Here is a 23,258-nt window from a genome sequence, read left to right as displayed (position 1 = left end):
CCCTATGTTCTATATGCTACTATAGAATTGGTTTGGTTGTGCGCTATTGTGTTTATGTGAATGATAAAGGACTCGGAATAATCTTGCCACAATGTTTGATACAATTGAAATGAAACCTCTATGAAGTAGAGAGTAGTCATGCATAAAGTATTCATGCAGTAAAGTATTCCTGTTTAGTTCAGTTGAATAACCAAGTGATAAGTGTATTATGCTTCTACAAAATAGAAAACAATGACATTCTCTTGACCCTATTGTTTCTAATGCAATATGTAAATTGGCATTACTTTTATGTGTTTACTAATCTAGTGATACTAGCAAGTTTCATTCTTTATCATATTGAGAATTCCGATCAATAGATCGAGAGTGACAACATAGTGTACTATTACACGATGATTAAGATACACTGAGCTATGGACTTTGATTGCTTGCCATTGTGCTCATTCGCACACGCTTGTGAGGGTAGCTCTCTACAAGCCGGCACTCCGGAGTTGGTCTACGCGACAGTTGCTCGCCCGTGCGGGATTGGGTGCCGAAGTGGATTGCCGTGGGGAGTGTATACTACCACGGGGCCATCAGGCGCGGCGCAAGCCGGACTACTTGGTGTAGGTCCTTATGAATGAAATGAAAGTACTAAATGACAAGGACAGTAATGAATGCTCATCAGTTATCGTGTACAGTATTTACTTACACATTCATGTTTATGTTCATGTTCATAGTAGTTGTGATGCTTCTATTATTTAGTTTATTCATTACTGCAGAAATCATGAATTACATGTTGATTACATGCCTATTACCTGTTAGCATTGCTTATATATATCATGCAAGTTTCGCTTTTACTTTCATTTAGTACATCATGAACCTAGTGGTGTAATTCGCTGAGGGTGGCGGCTTACCCACTGGGAACTATTATTAATAGTTCTCACGCCTTTTTTATGGTTGTTTTTACAGAGCCATCTACAGGAGAAGCTAGGGATCGTGACAAGGGAGTCGCGTCTAGCTAGACATTGCTAGGGGCTTACTAGTCGATCACCTTGCTACTCGGGCTACTGCCAAGGGTGATGTCCAGTGTATAGAGAGACTACCATTGTACAGATGTTTTGTGTACCCTGTGATGTATATGAGTGTTGGAACCTGAAATTATAGTTGTTATACTTCTCCATGATGTGGAATTTTTGGATTGGTTACTCTTTGTTCCTCTGTTGATCGTATTTGGGACTTATACTTTGCTCTGATATCAGGATATGAATTTTCTATGTTTTTCTCCTATCGACTTGCTTTCTTGTAGACGCCTTATATACTGCAGGTGTATGGCGGGTCTGTGCACGTACCGGATATGCTTCCGCTGGTACCCGAGCGTGACAGATTATAGTGGTATCAGAGTCTAGGGTTGAGTCTTAGTAGACCTAGCAAACTTTAGGCTGGTTGGACTATAAGAATAGGCTCGTGAGAGACGAGGTCTAGTCGAGGTTGCTGTTAGCGAAAGTACTCTTATTGGGTAATTATAAACTCTGAATGGTAGGAGTTTGATCGCAATGTGCAATTACTAACTTTGCAGAGGGCCACGTTGGCGGACGACAACGTGACATCGAAAGTTAGTATGCGTTATATTTCATTACTTTCGCTTGGTTAGCTGGCTAATACCTGAAGTAAAGGTTTAATAGTATAGGTTTTTTTAATCTATGTTTGTTTTTGTGCTGCAGCTTAAGATGCCTTTGACTCGTTCGAGAACAGCCGAGGCGGCTGAGGCGGCTGAGGCGGCTGATGCGGAGGAGGTGGAGACCTCTGTTACCTCTGGGTCCAGTGAGGTCCGGGACCTCTTTTACCTCTGGATCGTATTCGTACTCATAAGTTGTTTTCGGTGATAGAGCTTCCGAATCGACGATCTATATGGTTAAACATTATCTAGAGCATTTAAAACTTTCACAAATCAAATTTTATAACTTTTCGATATCATTTACCTTACGATCAAAAGTTTACAAAATTGACAATTTTTAACGGCTGATATGAAATATTTGCTAGTTTAACAGTGAAAAAGAATCGGAATAGGTTGAATTTTTTATAGAAAATTCTATTCACTACCTAAATAAAGATCAATAACTTCGATCTTAAATTAAAGGATCTGATCATCCATTTTTGGGATGTTGTTCGATTTTAATCGTTCATTTTATACCCGCTTGATGTACTTTATAATGATTTCGAAAAATTACGAAATTTATTTTCTGGAAGTTTCAAATACTCTAGATCATATTTAACGGTGTAGATTATCGATTCGAAAACCTCAACATTGAAAATAACTTATGAATACGAAGTACTCTATAGTCATAAGGGTGGGTTTGGTTCGAGTTATTCTGGCAGGATTACAGACAATGCTGCAAGGATTACTGTGTTTGATTCATCCGCTATGTAATCTAGTCGTTAATGTAGCATTACAAATTGAGTAGGATTACACCAAAAATATTAACGAGAGGGGGGTCGTGTATTTTAGATTACTGAAAACCGGTAATACTATATATTATATAAAATGACAATTTTACCCTTCAACACCCTCAAACCCAATTAACAGTATTGTTTCGATCTCTCTCTCACGCCCTCCCCCCTCTCTCCCACACGCTGCTCTCTCTCAATCTCTCTCTCTCTCTCTCTCTCTCGCATGCCGCTTTCTCTCTCTCTCTCTCTATCTCTTTCTCTCTCTTGCACGTCTTTTTTTCTATTAACAGCATCGTCTTTTATTTTCTATTTCTCTTTTCTTGGATCTGATTTTGAAATGTTAGGAAAAATTTCATATATTTTTGTACCCTAATTAATCATGTGTTAGCCTAAAAATAAAAAGCCTAGCTTAATTTATTGTTTGTAAATGATAATTTTTATTTACTTTATTATCTTTTAATTTTTATTTTAGTTTTGTATTTATATTTTCTCTCATCAATTAATATTCAAATGGCCACAATAAGAACAATTTTGTAAACAACTATACTTTTATGTCAGGATTATTAAATTTTATAAATTGAACCAAACATAATAACGATATAAACACTGCAATCTAATATTATATTACTGTATTAAACCAAACGAGCTAATGCAGCATCAGAGATACCCTTTAATATTACATAACTTAAACTAAACACGCCCTAAAAGAGTATAGTAGCACTACAATATATATATATATATATATATAGTCCAGCTGGGGTGCTATCGATAGCACCAAGAATTTGGTGCTATCGAGTTTTCCACCGTTAGATTTAACCCTCAGATTATTTTTACCTGTTAGATTATACTATTCAACCAACTACTCACTTAACCCTAGAGGGCCCACATTATCCTAACCACTCATTTCTCAATTCAAGGGCTAAAAAATCAATAGCACCAATAGCTTGGTGCTATTGATAGTATTCTAACCTAGTTATATATATATATATATATATATATATATATTATAAAAAATAAGACTTCTTCTTCTTCTTCTTGTTCGACCATTAATATCCAGGCCTGTTATGAAGTGCACTGTAGCCCACATAGTTCTTCTTCGGTGGCAGCGGCGCCTCTCCATTCGCCACCGCTGCCGCTGCACGCTTGAACGGCCAATCGGGAAAATGCGCGCACGGAATGGAAGGAAGGAAGGGGCAGAACTTGGGGAACGAGAAGAAGTGCACGCACTCGGCCACGGGCCGCTGGTCCGGGAACCCCGGAATGCAGTTCCGGCGGACGTCGAGCACTCCCCTCCTGAGCAGCCACCAGCAGCTGGGCCCGATCGACGTGAAGAAGTTTTCCGACAGCGACAGGTTGGCCAGGCTGCCGACCCACCCCAGCCAGCAGACGGCGTCCGGCACCGGCCCGTACAGCAGGTTGCCAGCCAGGTTCAGCTGCTCGAGCCTCACCAGGCAGCCGAAGGAGAGCGGCATCGGGCCGGTCAGCAGGTTGCCGCCCACATCAAACACGGTGGCGTTCCGGAGGAGCCCGATCTCGTAGGGCAGGCAGCCGGTGAGCCGGTTGTTGAGGAGGAGCACCTCGCGCAGCACCGAAGAGGCGTTGCCGATGGACGACGGTATCGGCCCCGTGAAGCCGTTGTTGGCGAGGGTGAGGTAGGGGGCCGGGGAGCTCCAGAGCTCCGCGGGGAGGCGCTGTCGGAACCTGTTGTTGTTGAGGAAGAGCACGTCGAGGCTGAGGAGGAAGACGGAGCCGGGGACCGCCCCCGAGAAGGCGTTGAAGCGGAGGTCGAGGAAGGCGAGCTGGTTGCCGAGGGGGAGGACGGCGGCGGGGAAGGCGCCGGAGTGCTTGTTGTTGCTGAGGTCAAGCTCGTAGAGGTAGGGGAGCCGGGTGAGGTCGGGGACGGGGCCGGAGAAGTTGTTGGAGTTGGCGTGGAAGAGCGCGAGGTCGGGGAGGCGGTCGATGAAGCCCGCGAGGGAGGGGGCGCAGAGGTGGAAGCCGTTGAAGTCAACGGAGGCGACGGTCGGCGTGTTCTTGGAGTCCGGAGGGGCGGCGCAGAAGAAGCCGGCGTAGTGGCAGGGCCGGGAGCCGACCCAGCTGGCGGTGACGTGTTTCGGGTCGCAGGTGATGGTGGCCTTGAAGGCTTGGATCACCAGGTAGGCTTGGTACTGCCTCATGTTGAGGAAGTCGGAGGGCTGCAGCGGAGGCGGCGGAGGGGCCGGAGGGTCCACCAATCCGCATTTGCCGGCGGTGGTGTCGTTGGAGTAAGAGTAGCCGTGGGCCGCATTGTGGGAGGGAGTGGAGGAGAGGAATGTGGTGAAAAAGACAAGGATTACAAGTTGAGGAGTACTACTACCCATTGCTCTAGCTCTTCTTCTTCTTCTTCTTCTTCTTCTTCTTCTTCTTTTAGAGGAGGGCCGGGGGTTGAAAGTAAGCGAGGAAGGTGCATGCATGTGAGATGAGGAAGTTAGTTAATTATATATTAATATGCAGCATTATTATGTGTTGAGAGCTAGGGACCTTTTCTCGCACTAGTTGGAGCAAGAGTGGGATAGGTGGGGGGACATGGAGTGGCTCAAATGAGAAGATAAAAATATGACAGTAATATAGGGGGTGTTTGGCTAACTTTTAAAAAGGGCAGTTTTAAAATCCGCTGCTTTTTAAAATAGAAAACTGATTTTGAAGGATCCAAAATCAGAAGCAGAAAAAAGTTGCTTTTTAAAATCTGATTCTGATTTTGGGCTCAAACATCAAAATTTTATTTTAATTTTAAATTCAATATTTAAATTTAAATTTAATTTTAAATTTTAATTTTCAGATTTATTTTTTAATTTTTAAATTTTAACTTATAAAATTTAAAATTTGAAATAAAGATTTCAAACTTTAAATTTTAAATTATAATTTTAAATTTCAAATCTCAAATTTTAGATTTTAAAATTTCAAATTTCAAATTTCAAAATTTTAAATTTAAATTTCAAATTTTAAATTTAAGATAAAGTTTAAAATTTGGCATTTTAGATTTTAACATTTTAAATTTATCAAAATTTGAACATTTTAAATTTAAATTACAAGTTTTAATCTTCAAATTATAAATTTAAATTTTAAATATTCAAATTTAAATTTTAAATTTTAAATTTTAATTAAATAATTCAAATTTAAAAATTTATATTTTATATTTATAATTATTTAAATTTGAAATTTTAATTTTAAATTTCAAATTTCAAATTTCAACCTTAAAATTAAAAATTAAAAATATATTTAAATATTAAAATTTATATTTTAAATTTCATAAATATTTATATTTTAAATTTAAATTTAAATTTTAAATTTTAATTTAGATTTTAATTTTAATTTAAATTTTATATTTAAGCTTTGAAATTTAAAATTTATATTATATTTTTTAAATTATTAAAATTTTATATTTTAAATTCATAATTATTTATATTTTTATATTTTAAATTTTAAATTTTAAATTTTAAATTTTATATTTTATATTTCATAATTATTTTAAATTTTAAACTTTTAAATTATTTTTTAAATCAAAATATCAAAATTTAAATTTTTGTACAATTTTGAAATTTAAAATTTTTAATTTTAATTTTAATTTTAATTTAGTTTTTAAATTATTTTAAAATAAAAGTTAATAAAAATATTAATTTATCCAAACATCAAAAAAATTTTGCCAAACAGTTTTTCAAAATCATTTCAGAAAAATTACTTTTATCTAAAGTTAGCCAAACGCTCTACAGTTTTTAACTAAAATTATTTCTTCAAACTAAAATCACTTTTTCAAAAATTACTTTTTCAAAAGCTATGCCAAAAAGGCTCGTAGTGTCTTCAGTCGATCATATTTGATTTTAGAATTCTATCATATATGTTATATTCTTAACTTTAATATAAATTTGGCTTTTAACTTTAGCTTTCTAACAGAATGAGCACTATGTGCAACGCCATTTGCAGAAAAAATTTTGGAGCTAGACTACTATGTTATCAAAAGTATATAGGCCTTCGTATTTGTAAGTTATTTTCGATGATGGAATATCCGATTTAGCGATCGGTTTCGTTAGACATGATCTACGTTATTGGAACTATCTGGAAACCAAATTTCATAATTTTTTGACTTCATTCGTCTAGTGAACGAATAACCTTAAAATGAACGGCTGAAAGTAAAAATCTTATAAACAATATTGATAAAAAAATTTTAAATAAGAAGTATTAATGTTACTATTAATGTTAAGTGAAATTTTTTGTTAAAGTTTTATGTAATTTAGACTATTCTGCATCGTTGAACTTAAAAACGTGTCACGTCAATCGATTGTTGAAATAGTTTTTTTTGAAAACTTTTGATGAGTTGGTAAACGATGTCGAAAATTTATGAAATTTGATTTCTAGATAGTTCCAATGGAATAAATTATGCCTAACGGAGCCAATCATTAAATCGGATATTTTATTATCGAAAAGAACTTATAAATACGGGAGTCTCGGTACTTTCGAAAGTATAGAAGACATGCTCAAAATTTTGGACATATATGGAGCTATTTTATTGTACATCAACAATTGATATGTATTAATCCACCCTACCTAGCATAATTAGTATAGGACTTGATGATTTGGTATATATATGAGATTGTAAGTTCGAATCTGAATTATTTTGTATTTTCAGTTGAGATTATTTCTAAAAAATAAACGGAACAGATAATATTTTATCTTTCTCTTTAAAATAGAAAAGGAAAAATGAAATGTATTCCATTGCTAATGAGTAGTGAAATCGCACCCTGCACCCGAGTAAGTAGGGGGTCCATATGTGCTCATGAGTGGGGAGATGCTTTCACAAAAAGGAGGCGGCAAGGGAATTGGAGAAAATTAGAAGTGTGGGAAATGGAAATGGTGGTGGAGGTGAGTACGTGGGCTTTAAATAAGACAATCGTGCCTTACATTGTTTAGTTTTTAAGAGATAGATAGTATACCACCCGCTTTATTTTATTTTATTTAAAAATAAATTTAGCTGAAAATGTGAATTAATTTGGATTTATTATTGAAACGCCGGATACTAACCACCAAGCTCTTTGTCATTTGCGTTAGGAACGGTCGGTTATTCTATCCTATAGTTGGAAGGTAATTAAAATTAAGGAGAACTTACATATTTTTTAGAAGGAATTCTTTGTTTATTGAAAAAACGAAATTTACCAATCTAGTCTCATTTTCAAAATATTTTCTAATTAATCTATCTTTATTTGAACTGATTAAGAAAACAAAGTTTCAAAATTTACTTTTAGTGATAATTAAGAGAGATCTTTCTCTCTCTTCGCCTGCTACGTACGTACCCCACCTATCAAATGATACTAGAATAGCATCATTTGATATCAGAATTTGTATGAATGTACCGACCGTCTCTAAAGTAAGTGGCAAAAGGGCTGGGTGGTTGGTACCCGTGACCTAAATTTGAATCCTAGTTGATTCACATTTCCAGCTAAATTTATTTCTAAATGAAATAAACGAAACGAATAGCGTGCTACCTATTTCTCAAAAAAAAGAAAAAAGAAAAAAAGAATCTTGTATAAATGTAACATGCTAGCCAAAAGATTTAGTAAAAACGATGGACGCAAAGTTTGCAGGAAAAGAAGCAATCGGTAGTCGCTTCTCAAAAGATCGAGTCGGAGGTAAACAATTTCATTGGTGCTGTTGATGCTTATTCACTTAAATCTAAACTGAGGTGAAAACCATCGCAAATACCATCAACAATCTCAAAACTAATGTTGCAATAGATACGAAGATCAACGACCAATTTTGCCTACTTTGGTATCTACATCAGCTATAGATAATTCCGTACGTGCATGTTAGGTTTTAACGGAGGGTTTAATCATAAGCTGGAAACCCAAAAAATTATGTTTGTATCATTTCACATTGAAGGAAAAACTTTACAGTGGTTTTAACGCTTTGAAAAGAGCTGTGGTCTAGGCGAAGTTTGTAGAAGTCCTTTGTACTTGTTTTGGTTCAACTATATATGAGAACTGTATAAACAAGTTAACAAAAACTACAATAAATTAAGTCCTACGCTTCTAAATTACCCATCATCAGCTTTGTTCATCTACAAGAGGAGAAATTGATAACTCAATGTCCATTATAAAGCCTTCTCTCTTTTCTACTTCTGCGACATCAATATCTAAGGAGGCGGTTCCGTCTATTAAATACCTTATACCAGTTGAAGCAAGAGAAAGGTTCCATCAACTTTTTAACTTTTGAATTATCATTATTTCACTGGTTCTTATTAAATTATAGGCATCCAAGTATCCAAAAATTGATAGTAAATACTATTCTCTTACTATCAGTAGCATTCTAGCCGTGTTCTATATATATATATATATATATATATATATATATATATATAATTGAGCTAGAATACTTTTAGAAGCACCAACCGCTTGGTGCTTCTAAGTTTCTAGCCCTTGAATCTACTACTTAACCTTTGGATCAAATACTATTCCACCTACCACCACCTGTCACCATCATCTCAACCATACATCTCTCCATCCAATGACTAAAAACTCAAAAGTACCAACCCCTTGGTGCTTTTGAGAGTATTCTAGCTCAACTATATATATAGTCCGGCTATGGTACTTATAAAAGCACCAAGCACTTAGTGCTTATAAAAACACCAAGCACTTGGTGCTTGTAAATTTTTTACCGTTAGATCTACATTTTTTATCATTTTCATCCATTAAATTATACTATTCAATCAACCACCCACTCAACCCTAAGGGGCCCATATCATCCTAACCGTACATCCCTTGATCCAACGGCCAAAAATCTACAAGTACCAATAACTTGGTACTTTTAAAAGTATAGGAGCTCAATTCTATATATGTATAATTGAGCTCCTACGCTTTTAAAAGTACCAAGTTATTGGTGCTTATAGATTTTTAGCTGTTGGATCAATGGATGTACGGTTAGGATGATGTGGATTCCCTAGGATTGAGTGGGTGGTTGGTTGAATAGTATAATCTAACGGATGAAAATGATCAAAGGCGTAAATCTAACGGTAAAAAGTTTACAAGCACTAAGTGGTTGGTACTTTTACAAGCACCATAGGCGGACTATATATATATATATATATATATATATATATATAGAGAGAGAGAGAGAGAGAGAGAGAGAGAGAGAGAGAGAGAGAGAGAGAGAGAGAGTTCGGCTGGAATACTACCGATAGCACCAAGGATTTGGTACTATCGAGTTTTCTACCGTTAGATTTAACCCTTTGATTATTTTTATCCGTTAGATTATATTATTCAACCAACCACTCATTTAACCTTAGGAGGCCCATATCATCTTAACCACACATTTCTTAATCAAAGGGTTAAAAAACTAATAGCACCAATAGCTTGGTGCTATTGATAGTATTCCAGCCTAGTTTTATATATATATATATATATATAAATAAAATTTTATTTTTATATTTATAAGAATTATAATTATTTATGTTAATAGCATAAATCTAAAGAAAAATTTTAATTTAACAGACGAATTTTTGTTCCGAATTTTTAAATGATAAACGTATTCTCGTATTTTAATTTAACAAATGAATTCTCGTATAAATCGCATATACGAATTATTGACGAATCCGACTTTTAAACCGTATTTTTCAACGAATTTAAAAATCAAGATATGAATTTTATTCGTATTTTATCCGTATCGAATTTTTGTGGTATCCAAATTAACTAACTACGTGCCTTACATTGTTTGTCGAATATTCTACCCTATAGTTGGAAGGTAATTAAAGGAGAGCTTAGATATTTTTTAGAAGGAATTCCTTGTCTAGCTTTATTGAAAAAAAGGAAATTTACCAGTCTAGTCTCATTTTGAAAATATTTTCTAATTAATCTAACTTTATTTGAACTGATTAAGAAAACAAAGTTTCAAAATTTTACTTTTCGTGATAATTAAGAGAGATCTTTCTCTCTCTCTCTCTCTTCGCCTGCTACGTACCCCACCTATCAAATGATACTAGAATAGCATCATTTGGTATCAGAATCTTGTATGGATGTAACAAACTAGCAAAAAGATTTAGTAAAAACGATGAACGCAAAGTTTGCAGGAAAAGAAGCAATCAGTAGTCGATTCTCAAAAGATGAGTCCGAGGTAAACAATTTCATTATTGGTGCTGTTGATGCTTGATTCACTGAAATCTTAGCTGAGGTGAAAACCATCGCAAATGCCATCAATAATCTCAAAACTTAATTGTCGCAATAGATACGAACATCAACGACCAATTGCCTACTTTGGTATGTACATACATCAGCAATAGATAATTCCGTGCATGTCGTATATATAGGTTTTAATGCAAGGTGACCTTTGCTTCGTAGCACATGTACCTTCCTCTTGTGGAGACCACAACCATGGAGCAGCCTCACATCACATGGTTGGGCTTTCCTCCTTTCGATAGCGAGGATTCGATGAGGTGGATTTATCGAATAGAATAATTTTTAAATTTAATCATATGCTGGAAATCCAAAAAGTTATGTTTGTATCATTACACATTGAAGGAAAAACTTTACAATGGTTTTAATAGTTTGAAAAGAGCCGTGATATCATGATCTAGGCGAAGTTCGTAGAAGTCCTCTGTACTTGTTTTGGTTCAACCATATACGAGGATTGTATAGGCAAGTTATCAAAAACTACAATGAAGTCTTACACTTCTATGTTAGCCATCATCAGCTTTGTTCATCTACAAGAGGAGAAATTGATAACTCAATGTCCATTATAAAGCCTTCTCACTTTTCTACTTCTGCGACATCAATATCTAAGGAGGCGGTTCCGTCTATTAAATACCTTATACCAGTTGAAGCAAAATAAAGGTTCCAGCAACTTCTTAACTTTCGAATTATTATTATTCCACCGGTTCTTATTAAATTATAGGCATCCAAGTATCCAAAAATTGATAGCAAATACTATTCTCTTACTATCAGTAGCATTCTAGGTATATATATATATATAAATGTACTAAATTCTAGACATCTAAGAATTTAAAAGTTGATAGTAAATACTACATACTCTCATACTATCAATAACATTCCAACAACGTTCTATATATATATATATATATATATATCAAGAATGTTCCTCATGGAGTACGCTTGACATACTAACATCATTGCAATCTTTTCTTCAAAGAGTAACACTTTCGAGTAGTGAGTATTCTTTATATGGCCCTCAAGCTACATACTATTAATGACCTGGCTATACTTCATTAATAAAAAGGCTCAGTTTGTACAAAACCAAGTTGTATATGTAGCAACAAAAATACAGTAAATGATGAGTAGGTGAATAGCTTTAACTCTTAAGGGCAAAATTTCTTTTTGTACTAGAATGGGATTCACTTGATATCTATTAACTACACTGCATCCACATTAAAGAGAATATAAATGAACAAGAACAAGTAAATTGAATAGTATGTACCTTTCTCTCAGAATCTCCTGCACATCTAATTAATATCCCAAACATGGAACATCTCAAGAAAAGTGATATGCAAATATTCATATATATGTAGAATTTGGTCAATTTTAAATTGATTAACAAAGATAAATTTTGGTATATTTGTCTGTCAATAACAATCGGGATCTGTCGACAGTACTATCACCCACATTTCTCGTGAAACCCCAATAGATCAACATCGGATAATATGAGAGAATGTGAGAAATATATATGTGATTGGTCTACTAAAAATAATAACTGAGTGTAGTTTTAGAGGGTCGGGTCGTTTGTTATAATTTAAGTATCAGAATCAGTTCACTAACCAGAAGTGTTGCCCGGTGATATATGTAATGGGTCTAAACGGGAAAAGTATGAAAGGGGTATATATATAATTGATTTAAGCACTTCAGACCAGTGGTTTAGGGCACTTATAACCTAATGTGCCGAACATAACCTAACCAACAGATGAGGTAGGGTTTTTTTGGGCTAACTCACATGACACAATAGAATTTGTTTACTGTTTAGAGTATATTCTATGCAGAATAATTGCTCCAAAGATCTTTTTCTGTGTCCGGATCACGCTCGGGTTGCATGAAATTTGAAAGGGGTCAGGTCAAGTCGGGCCAAGTCACAACTGGCATGGTTCATTATAAAAAATGTTACTCCGCGCCAAATAAATTTGTAAAGGGGTTTATAATCTACCAAGTTTTTCTGTTTTATAGAGGACCTTAACCTAAAAATTTCGATAAATTATGCGACTAAAACAAATGTTCATACCAACTCTTGCTAACAACTAGAGATAAAACAATAGCAACTGCAGCAAAACCTGAGATCCGGAAATATATTATTCATGAAAAGAATAAATATAGAATTTGTACAGCAGCCGTAATCGAATTTCTCTTTTACCACCTTTTTCCTCTGCTGAACACTTGTACTCTCAATGATCCGCGAACGTTTCTGCAAACATCCTCATCAACTCTCTCGAGCACTAATTGTTCGCTCATAAGATGTTAATAGTGATAACTAAAAAGATTGCTACAAAGAAAACTTGGGGCATTTTCGCATACAGCAACTCCAAACAGGATGTGTGTTTCAGTAGTTGCTTGCATTCATAGTAAGAGGAACAAATATAGTGTGATCTTACATCATGGAGCATATGCACGAGTCGAGATAATCGCCATCTGAATCACTTGAATCACTGTAAAGAATCAGGCTGATTATTTGAATCGGACTTTAAATGATTTCATGGGAACATTTGAAGTATCTATACATCCAGAAACAGAAACCAGCATAGTTTGATCCTCTAGATTAAAAACTAAATCACCAATCTATGGAACCAAATCAACCAACTTATTATTCATGCAACAAACAACAGAAGCATTGATATAATAAAATAAAACTTTTGAGTTACGAAGCAGGAATCTTCATCCATATGGCTTCTCTGAACGAAAAATAATATTTGGGAACTTGGCTCGATTTTGCTTTTAACCTCGAATTTTCATTGTAACAATTTAGTCCTTCGAGATTCAATTCAATGATTCAATCCCTGCATATCAATCCCTGAGTCAATCGTGTCCTCGATTTTAGCCTCAACGTCAGTTTCGTCCTTTAAGTGTTGATTCTAACAAGTCTAATGATAGCGCAAACATAACATCGCATTTCACGAATGGTAAACTAACTGTTATGCATAACGAACTTCGCAGACTAAACTGTTACGATTGAAACTGCATATATGAAATTGAGAAATAAATTCACGATCAACTCGTCGCATTTTTCAACAGTCAACTAACCGGCAGACTAACTATTATGCAGAATGATCTTTGCAGACTTAAGTTATTACAATTGAAACTGCAGACATGAAAATGAGGAATGAATTCACAATCAACTTATCACATTTTTCGATGGCAAACTAACCGGCAGACTAGCTATTATGCAGAACGAACTTCGCAGTCTAATTTGTTACGATTGAAACTGCACATATGAAATTGAATACCAAGTAATCCGACTAAAATAACTCAAATCAAAACAAGTGAAAGCCAAGAGAGAGAATAAATAAAAATTCAGGATCTATAACAAAAAATGATACATAAGTGGATGGATCTTTATACCTATATTTACCCAACAATCAAAACCTTTGAAGCCGAGAGATTTTTAGAGTAAAAGAAATTGGATACAGCTATGGATTTGAATGTAAATAGTTATTAGACCAATGGTAGATCTCACAGTTGAGTGATTCTTCCATCCCTATTGTAGAATTTGAGATTGAGAGTTCTTACCAATGGATCGGAGCACCAAATCGAGAAGAGGAATAGAGAAGCAGCACCGTCGAGGGCTCGGATCGGATCGCCGGGTCGAGGATCGTCCTCGCAAGGCAGAGTAGGTCGGGGGCGATAGCACGGGCGATTTGGGGGTGGGATCAGAGCTTGGAGAGGACGCGGAGGATGAGTAGAGGTGAAAGAGCTCGAGGTCGGAGAAGAGGGGGTGAGAGAGAGAAGGGGATGAGGGTGGGGGTGCTCGTGTGAGTTCGACGCAGGGGAGGGGTGCGGAGGCTATCGGGTTAGGGTTAGGGTTAGGGTTATATTAGGTTCAAATAAATACATTTAATATATAAATATTAGCCGGTAAAAATATATAGTTTAAAATAATTATCGCTAAAGTACAATAAGATAATAAGTAATAGTGGCCGTGCGATAATCGCTGCTATTAAATTATTGCTAAAAAATAATTTTGTTGTAGTGAGAGCACACGCATGCGTACGTAAACCAATTAATATTATATTTTAAAATTATCTGTTTTTCAGCGATTTTTGAAAGAACCTTCAGTATGTAATTGTTTTTTTCGCAAATGATCGCGGACTAAAGAAGGGCAGTCATAGTGCGAAAGGCTTTTTCTGAACTAGACTACAGAAACTGATATTATTTTCTCAGTTCCTACTAGCCATAGTGTGTGCAAATCCACTTGGTTGGAGGGATAAGCGGGGATAACGAAAGTTATCCCCGCTATTCTGCCAAACGGGATGAAAATTGGCCGGGATATTTTATCCCGATCAAACTTTGCTATTCCCGGTTATCCCAGGATAGCAAGAAATTTGTTATTCCACCATTTTGGTGGAATAGCGCTATTCCAATACTTAATTTCAAACTTAATTAAAATTATAAATTGAATTAAAACTAAAGTATATAAATATAATATATTATATATTATAATACATTATTTTTATTATAAAATTATTAATTATACTATATTAATACATATTATTTATATTTAAATATTATAATAAAATTTATAATAAATTATATTTAAGTATTATAATGAATTCTTTTTATTAAATTTAAGTTTAAGTAGAATTTTAAAAAAAATCTATAAATTTATTATAATAAATTATTTTTATTAATTGTTCCCACCCCTATTCTTATTTTAAAAATTTAAAAATTAAAATTTTAAAATTTTAAAATTTATAATTTATAATCTCAAAATTAAAGTTTATAATTTTAAATTATAAATTATAAATTATAAATTTTAATTTTGAAATTTAAAATTTGATATTTTATATTTATTAAATTTAAATTTAATCTTAAATTTAAAGTTTGAAATTTAAAAATTATAAGAGAATAATATGATTATTTTTTATTTATAAAAACCCACTATCTTCCTTATTCTATCATACCTAATCAAACGCTATTTTTTTTAATCCTAAGAATAAGCCAATTTTCATCAAAACGCAAAATTGATCTAATCCCCGCTTATACCTCAATTTATACCTATCCCTGAAATAATCACTTTTTGTTTATCCCCAAACCAAACGTTACCTAAGATATTAATGTGTACCTGGTGATAAGGTAGAACCCCACAAAAAAATGGTGGATATAGAGTGTGGTGCACGCGCATTATGATGGGCGTAGCTGTGTCTTCTTTGGTACTAATCAATCATAACCAAGATACAATTGTAGCTATCATGCTCATGTAGCGAAGTTTGTAATGTTGGAAAAATTCTTTCTTATCTTTTATTATAATATTCTTTAAAACCAACTCGAAAGTTTAATTACAGTTTTAGAAAAATTTTGAAACAAAATTAAACAAAAATATTGTAAAAGTAATGAATAGAAAAGACTTGTGGATCGAGATGTGTAGAGCACTGTACTAGAAACAAAATTGCCCCTCCACGTGCGAGACTTCTCGGCAATTATTCCTAGCGATACAATGACCACATTCTACCCCATCGGCACGCTTTCAAGGTGGCGTAAGATGAACCCAACAATCTTCAGATTTAGCAAAAAAAACTCGGCGAAAATCGGCGAAAAAAATTAATAGCGAGAAAGCAGGAAAAGACGAGAAGGCTTAGATATGCTCGGGTTCTACTTCAACTAGTGCAACCTCGCCCAATATTTATAACCAATGCGAAAATCCTGTTTCAACGCGTAAAATCCGTATAAAACAAGATAAGTCTAAGATTATACGGATAAAGATTAGGATTAGTATTAGAAAAAAGATAAAACTGAAAAATAAAAATAAAATAAACCGGGTGTATAAACCACGCGCGTCGCTGCCCACCCGGCCCGGCTCGGCTCGTGCCGTCCGTGCGTGCGTGTATTTAAACGAAAGTATAACTCTCATTTTCTTCCAAGTAACTAGCTTAAGAATAAAGGAATATATATATACCATCAACACCTTTTTGATTTCTAATGTGGGACTAAACATCGCACATCAAAATTTTAATTGGACTCCCAAGTAAGGCCAATTAACAATTATTGGGCTTCCAAGAGGCCTTAACAAGTTTTAAATCACAAAAATCTAATAAAATCCAATATGTAATATACTGTAAATGCTAGTTATAAGCTAGAATATTACTGCTCTATAGCCAATACATAGCAGCTCTCTATTATGTGATATATGAACTACACTAGTTAAAATACAATAGATACTTATAAATTCATGATTTGTAAAATTAGTTGTTCTCTTGACTCACACCAAGTAGACTTTTTAATATTTAAAAAGAGACTGCTTCTCTAACTCAATCCACTCAAACATAATATGCCTATCAATTATGAACAGTTACTACCACTAGCTGGCAGTAGAACATAGTAGTCAAATCAACCTATAAAATAAAACATTTATATACAATATAGTGGTTAAGGTACTAAATAATTCACATGAGGAACAGTCGTCGCTCCCTTGTATCCATCATTTTTATTTAAATATTGTTAGATATATCTTAATTCAATTTTGAAATCGCAAGGTTTCTAACTCTACTATATTTTGGTTAATTATTTTATGAAATTAAGTTTAAATTATACTTAATTTCATTGAGATAATTTCTAGTCTTATTAATTTTTAGTTTCTAATCACTAGGGGTGGAAACGAGCCGAGCTTGAGCGAGCTTATGTCCGCTCAAATTCGGCTTGAAATTAATTTCGAGCCTATATATATATATATATATATATATTATAAATATTTATATTACATAAAATTAATATATATCCGAAATTAAATTAAACCCGGTAATAACAACCGGGTATTTTATTTAGGTTGTTCATGTTGGCACGTTAACTCGGGTTGAGATTTAAATGTATTGTGTGAGAGAGAAAGTCTGAAAATGACAACGTGTATTGGGATTTTGTACTATTGTAAGTTTAAGGGTTTAGAGATTAAAAAAAGGGAGAGAGAGAGAGAGAGAGAGAGAGACTGGGAGTGGGTCAGTCCGTCAGTGGGATTGAGTGTAAAGAATGTTAATAAAACATAAAACTTGATAACTTGTACAACGTAGTTTAATATCTATTACAAGATATTTTTAATTTGATAACTAATATATTACAGCTCTTAAAGTTAGCCGAGCAAATCTCGAGCTCGAGTCGAGCTGAGTTTTAATCCGAGCGAGCTCGAGCCGAACTTAATTAAAGTTCGGCTCGAACTCGGATCTAAACNAATACTCAAGCTCGGCTTGAAATGAATTTCGAGCCTTTTATTTTGGTCAAGCTCGGCTCATTTAATTTCGAGTCGAGCTCGAGCGAGCCGAATATCGAGCTGAACACGAGTCGAACGCGAGACGGCTCGCTCGTTTGCCAGCCCTACTAATCACTACTACAAAATGATGATTTAGCGGCATTTACTTCACAGCATTTATCTAAATGATGCTAATTAATATATTTAACGGCATTACTTGATAATTGCCGCTAAATTGTCTCTCTTTCAAAATTCTACTGGCAAAACAATTCCGAGGAATTCGAATTTGGGGAAATAAAAAGAATTCTTAATAATTTAACAGCAATTTATTATTAATGCTGCAAAATAAGATAAATTAGCAGTATAAATTAGTGAATGCTGCTGATGTTTCCAACATTTTATAAAAAATGATGCTAAATGCAACAAAATAGCAGCACTTATTGCTAAATGCCGTCATTAATCAATATATAATTATTAATATACTTATTTTCTACTTAACTTTAAAATTTTTAAATTAAAGTTTGAAAATTTAGAATTTGAATTTTAAAAATGTAAAACTTATAATTTGAAAACTTAGGACTTATAATCTAAAATTTTAAATTTTAAATTTTAAATTCTAAAATTTTAATTTTTGATTTTAATTTTTAAATTTTTAATTTTTTAATATTATATTAAACTTAAAATTTAAAATTTAAAATTTTGAGAGTTAAAATTTGAGATTTGAAAATTAAAAATTTAAATTTAATATCTAAATTGAGAATTTTAAATTTGTAATTTTAAAATTTGAAAATTTAAAGCTTAAAATTTGAAAATTTAAAGCTTAAAATTTAAAATTTAAAAAAATTCAAATATAAATTTAAATTTAAATTGAAATTTTGAATTTAAATTTAAAAGTTGAATCTAAAATAAAGCCTACTAAGTATGTACGTGACCAATCAAAATGTATTAATTCTACTAAGTATTAAGAAAAATGAGCAGAAATATTTTAGACAATTTTGAAAGATTACTTTTATTCTTCAGTCTACTTCAGGTCAATGTCACTTCTCTTATTTGAAGAAGCTAGCCAGTTCTATTTTTATTCAAAAAGAGAACAAGTTGGACATTATTATTATTCAAGATCCTAAACATGCTTCCTCAAGTTCCATGTTGAGAACATGGTACCATTGCTCCACTAAAAATAATATAAATGAGATCTTCTATGCTCCACCACCTTATTGGTCAAATATGGTGACCATTCTTAACCAAGTAGAATGGACCAATCTGGGGAAGTAGTGCCTTAACTTTCATTGCATGATTAGCAAAATTAAAGCCTAATAAGTCATATATAGTCTCAAAAAAACATCCAAACCCACAAACTAAACCCCTAGAGAAATTAATGAGGTTTCATGATATTATTCCATATTAATCATTCTAATTAGTTTCAGGTGTATTCTATATTCTAGTGAGGGCCCATTCAGCAACCCCGGCCCCCCGCAGCTGCCGTATCCCCCCTGAGGATTCAAGGCGTAAGTAATTTTTGTCTTTTTTTTTTTTCTTTATTTTTTCTAGCATTTTTATTTTTTTTATGTTTAATTATCCTATTTTCTATAGAAGTACAATTTTTTAGATAAGTTTTATTTTTAATTGCTGATTAAGTATAAGAACTTCTAGAATTTCTTTTGTAAGAAAGCACTTGTATATTAGGATCATTGTGCATGATTCATGTATGTAATATTGTGTCTATTGTGTTCACATACCAATGCATTCTAATCCAATAGAGTCTTATAAATTGTCTACAAGTGGAAAGTGCCAATATTTATTGTGTTTGTGTGATGTATGTGTGAAAAAAAAAATTGTATCCATGTGGTCCTTGTTGATGTTTTAAATGTGTTTTTTTTTTTTCAACTTAGGTTTACACCCATTTTTTATCTTATCTTCTCGCAATCTTATCATCTATATTATGGATAAGAGCTGGATACGCCGATCAAGGTTTGTTCTAATACTAATAAATTATTCTTTTTTCCAAAATACATTAATTTGTATATTAATCCACATTCACTTTCAAAAATGTAGGGTTAGTGAAAAATATCTTCAAGGAGTTTCAAACTTTCTCGATTTTGCATTTCTGAACGCAGTGCAAGAAGGGTTAATCCTTTGCCCTTGTAATAAATGTACAAATCGCTATTGGCAAGATAGAGAAACCATTCTAGATCATTTGATTTGTGATGGCTTTTCAAATGATTATACAAATTGGATCTATCATGGAGAAAATGTTAATTTGTTCTCCTCTATGCACGATTTTGATAACACTGATGTGCATGATGATATGCATGGCATGCTTAATGAAGCTTTCGGTATTTTTCATGAACCTGATGAAAAAATTGCGCAACAAGAATATATGTCGAATAAAGAACCTAATGAGGAGGCCAAAAAATTTTACAAATTAGTGGACGATTTAGAGCAGGAGTTATACCCTGGTTGTAAAAAGTTCTCAAAACTCTCATTTATTGTTAGATTATTTCATTTGAAGTGTCTTAATGGGTGGACAAATAGTTCATTCACGGCGCTACTTACTCTAATTAAAGAGGCACTTCCTGATGGTGAAACTCTCCCAAATTCATTTTATGAAGCAAAAAAGATCATCGATGACTTAGGTCTACGGTACAAGAAAATCGATGCTTGCCCAAATGACTGTCAGTTGTACTATAAGGGGACTTCTACTGCAAGTTCATGCAATACTTGTGGTGCTTCTAGGTGGAAAACTACTGATAATAATGTAAAGTGTGACACATCGACCTCTAAGAAAGTTGGCAAAAAAATTTCAGCCAAGGTTGTGTGGCACTTTCCTTTAAAACCAAGACTACAGAGATTGTTTATGTCATCAAAAACTGCTTCACTTATGAGATGGCATCATGATGGTCGAACAAAGGATGGAATAATGCGACATCCCGCTGACTCCCCAGCATGGAAAACATTTGACTTTGAGCACCCAGAATTTTCTTCAGAACTTCGTAATGTGAGACTCGGCCTAGCAAGTGATGGTTTCAACCCGTTTCGAACAATGAGTACAGCACATAGCACATGGCCAGTTATTTTGATACCATATAATTTACCACCATGGCTGTGTATGAAACAACCGTTTATTTTTTTGTCCTTACTTATTCCAGGACCAACAGCGCCAGGTAATAATATTGATGTGTATTTAGAACCATTAATTGATGAGTTGAAGGATCTTTGGCTTGATGGATTGAATACTTATGATGCATCAATGAAGCAAAACTTTCAAATGCGTGCTGCATTATTGTGGACTATTAGCGATTTTCCAGGGTATGCTAATTTGTCAGGATGGAGCACTAAAGGGCGTTTGGCATGTCCTTCTTGCAATGTTGATACTGAATCTCGCTACTTAAAGCATGGTCGAAAATTTTGCTATATGGGCCATCGTCGATATTTAGAAACAAACCACAAATTTCGACGGGATAAGATTTCTTTTGATGGGAGCCAAGAACTTAGAGATGCACCTGTTCCATTATCTGACTTTATGGTCTTGCAACAATTGTAGAATGTTGAAAACAAATTTGGCAAGTTAGAAAAGAGAAAGCGAGGAAAGGATGTTAATTTACCACACAATTGGAAGAAAAGAAGTATATTCTTCTCTTGAACTAGGCTGGAATACTATTAATAGCACCAATGACTTGGTGCTATTAAGTTTTCTACCCTTGGATTAAAAGATGTGTGATTAGGATGATGTAGGCCCCCAAGGGTTGAGTGAGTGGTTGATTGAATAGTATAATCTAATGGGTAAAATTAATCAAAGGGTTAAATCTAATGGTAGAAAACTCGATAGCACCAAATCCTTGGTGCTATCAATAGTACTCCAGCTGGATTCTTCTTCTCTTTGCCTTATTGGGAGAGCATTCTTATACGTCATAATTTAGATGCCATGCATATTGAGAAAAATATTTTCGATAATTTACTTTGGACATTATTAAATGAAGATGGTAAAACAAAGGACAATATAAAAGCTCGTCGTGACTTGGAAGTTATGGGTATTAGAGACTCACTCCATTTAAAACAAAATGGAAGCAAAACCATAGTTCCTCTTGCATGCTTCGTGCTTTCTAAGCAAGAAAAGAATATTTTCTTCAAACTACTAAAATCAGTTAAATATCCAGATGGATATGCAGCAAATATTTCAAGTTGTGTGCATGTAAAAGATCGAAAAATTATCAGACTAAAAAGTCATGACAGTCACCTTTTTTTACAACAATTGCTTCCTATAGCATTAAGGAGTGTTCTGACAAAGAATGTAAGCTCGCCGCTTATGGAAGTAAGTAGGTTCTTTCGGGAACTATGTTCCAAATCTATCAAAGGAAAAGATTTACAGCTATTAGAATCTCAAATAGCCTTGACACTTTGCCATTTAGAAAGGATATTCCCACCAGCCTTTTTTGATATTATGGTTCATTTGATTATACATCTAGCTAATGAAGCAAGAATAGCTGGACCAGTTCAATATAGATGGATATATCCTATTGAAAGGTACTTGTATATTTTACTTGATTTACAAACTTTTATCTTATGCATTTACTATTTCAACTAAGTATATGATTTATATATTAAAACATATAGGTTTTTACAAGAATTGAAATCTTATGTGCGCAATCGAAGTCACCCCGAGGGTTCAATAGCAGAAGGGTACCTTGCACAAGAAAGCTTGGCATTTTGCTCTCAATATTTGGAGGGTGTTGATCCAACACATAATAAACCAGGAAGAAACTATGATGAAGACTTAGAATTGGTATCACATCTATTATTTCCTTTGTCAACAGAAGGTCGACCTCTAGGGCATATAGATATGTTTGACCTTGATGAAACTTCGTGGATACAAGCACATCGTTATGTACTATTTAATTGTGATGCTGTTTCTCCATTACCTATAGTAAGACGACCAACAACTTAATTTCTTTTGTAGTTTATTTTTTTATATATTATATAACATATGCTAGATATAATTTTCTAGAGTTGAGCTAGAATACTATCGATAGCAAACGGGCTCCGTTGCCACCCATTTGTTTTCGATGATGGAGCTTTCAAATCGACGATCGGCACCATTGAACATGATCTATACCTATAAGGACTGAGATTTTTGCAGTGTAGCTAGACTCTCAGTTGACGATGTTTTTGTGTGTAATTTAATTACAAAAGCACTCGTCAAATTTTGGGAGAAATCGAGTTAAAACGGAGATTCTACGCGATTTCCAAGTTTCACTTAAAGTGAATAGTAACTCGATTTTCCGGAGAAGCCACGGTGTGAAGTTGGCTTCAGGCTCGTATCGGACTCCGTTCCTAGCGGTCCAATAGCTCGTTTCGACCGATTCAGCTGTTCTGGAACTAATGGCGCTGACGGATTTTGAGTTTGACGCACGGATTTCGAGAAAATCCAA

General features: G+C 34.2%; 2 protein-coding genes and 1 long non-coding RNA gene across 3 annotated transcripts; 1 reads left to right on the top strand and 2 right to left on the bottom strand.

Moving 5' to 3' along the window:
* On the bottom strand, positions 3,459-4,784 carry LOC109712024 (uncharacterized protein At4g06744-like). The gene has a single exon (XM_020235442.1). It carries the CDS (start codon positions 4,782-4,784, stop codon positions 3,474-3,476), a length of 1,311 nt encoding a protein of 436 aa, XP_020091031.1. The 3' UTR covers positions 3,459-3,473.
* Positions 12,706-14,457, bottom strand: LOC109711189. The gene is made up of 2 exons (XR_002216528.1): positions 14,169-14,457; positions 12,706-13,090 (listed from the first exon to the last, which is right to left on the bottom strand). It is a non-coding gene; the product is annotated as an uncharacterized LOC109711189 (long non-coding RNA).
* LOC109712162 lies at positions 20,102-21,373 on the top strand. Its single transcript, XM_020235586.1, has one exon. It carries the CDS (start codon positions 20,102-20,104, stop codon positions 21,371-21,373), a length of 1,272 nt encoding a protein of 423 aa, XP_020091175.1.

This window comes from Ananas comosus, linkage group 6 (assembly GCF_001540865.1).
Source record: "Ananas comosus cultivar F153 linkage group 6, ASM154086v1, whole genome shotgun sequence".
Classification (NCBI taxonomy): Eukaryota; Viridiplantae; Streptophyta; class Magnoliopsida; order Poales; family Bromeliaceae; genus Ananas; species Ananas comosus.
This window is presented reverse-complemented; position numbering and strand designations above follow the sequence as displayed.